Source organism: Austrofundulus limnaeus, unplaced genomic scaffold (genome assembly GCF_001266775.1).
Source record: "Austrofundulus limnaeus strain Quisiro unplaced genomic scaffold, Austrofundulus_limnaeus-1.0 Scaffold41, whole genome shotgun sequence".
Lineage (NCBI taxonomy): Eukaryota > Metazoa > Chordata > Actinopteri > Cyprinodontiformes > Rivulidae > Austrofundulus > Austrofundulus limnaeus.
This window is the reverse complement of record NW_013952443.1, coordinates 2189681-2190699: the sequence shown is the minus strand read 5'-3', so window position 1 is coordinate 2190699 and position 1019 is coordinate 2189681. Positions and strand designations below refer to the sequence as shown.

The following is a 1019-nucleotide window of genomic DNA, read 5'->3' as shown; positions in this document are numbered from 1 at the left end:
GTTTAGGACATTTGCGCCCATGTGGGATGTGTTCAGGGTGTCTTCAGACAAACTGGCCCTCTGTCACCTTGAGCTGATGAAGAAAATGAACGATCTCATCCGGGACATCAACAAGTACGGAGATGAGCAGATCAAAATTTACCGCAAGGTATAGTTCCTGGATGAACACAGTTTTATCTTGTCCTGCGTGGAGCCTCTTGTTCTGATGTAATTTATCTCTCAGAAAATCAAATTACTCCTCTTTTTTTCCCTTCATGGAAATTGCTAAATGTTCCCTTCAAGTATCAAACAGTAACAAGTGGTGCAGCACGACTTACTCTGTGTGTGTTAATAACCCAGACGAAGGAGGACATGGTGGGCACGGTGGAGGTGGTGCAGGCTCTGCAGGTCCAGAGCGGTCACCTTCAGAAGTCAAAGGAGGGTTACCAGGCCAAATGTTTGGAACTGGATCGGCTCAGGAAGGAAGGAGCTCCACAGAAAGAACTGGAGAAGGTTGGTCCAAAGTTTAGCGTTTATTTTGAATTTGCCTGCTGCTGTGACGAACCAATTTTTTATTTTATTCTATTTCTCAACAAAAGTTTTTAAACAAAAGTTAAAATATGTACTTTACACAAAGACATTCCAAGCAGTAACTACTTGTTTGTAAATGTTAAACGTAAATCAGAACTGTTTTTGATGAGCTTGTACTGGAATCTTTCAGTTATGTCTGGGTTGTCATTTTATTGTTGCCTGTCTTATCTGGATTTTTCTATTTAATATACATGTATTTGTGACTCATCACATCGAAATGAGGATTAAGTCAAATTTGGTCAAAATGACCTGATCATATTTTCAGATTCCTGGCTTTAAAAGCTACGTTTTACACTTACATCATCCTGATATCATTAGTAGATCCAGACATATTTTTTAATTTGTCTTGTTGGTTACAATAATACATAAATATTTGGTCTAAATCCTAATTTTATGTAATTTTAATGAGGATTTTTTTTATGTCATTTTAAAAAAGAAACCTCAAATAG

The 1019-nt window shown here is 37.4% G+C and overlaps 1 protein-coding gene across 1 annotated transcript in view; it reads left to right on the top strand.

Moving 5' to 3' along the window:
• The window catches only part of fcho1 (FCH and mu domain containing endocytic adaptor 1), a gene marked incomplete in the record, with an annotated part of 51566 nt that overhangs the window by 26845 nt on the left and 23702 nt on the right, over positions 1 to 1019 (top strand). Inside the window, 2 exon segments of the mRNA XM_014007354.1 lie at positions 7 to 148; positions 340 to 492. Coding sequence (XP_013862808.1) covers positions 7 to 148; positions 340 to 492 — 295 coding nt within the window.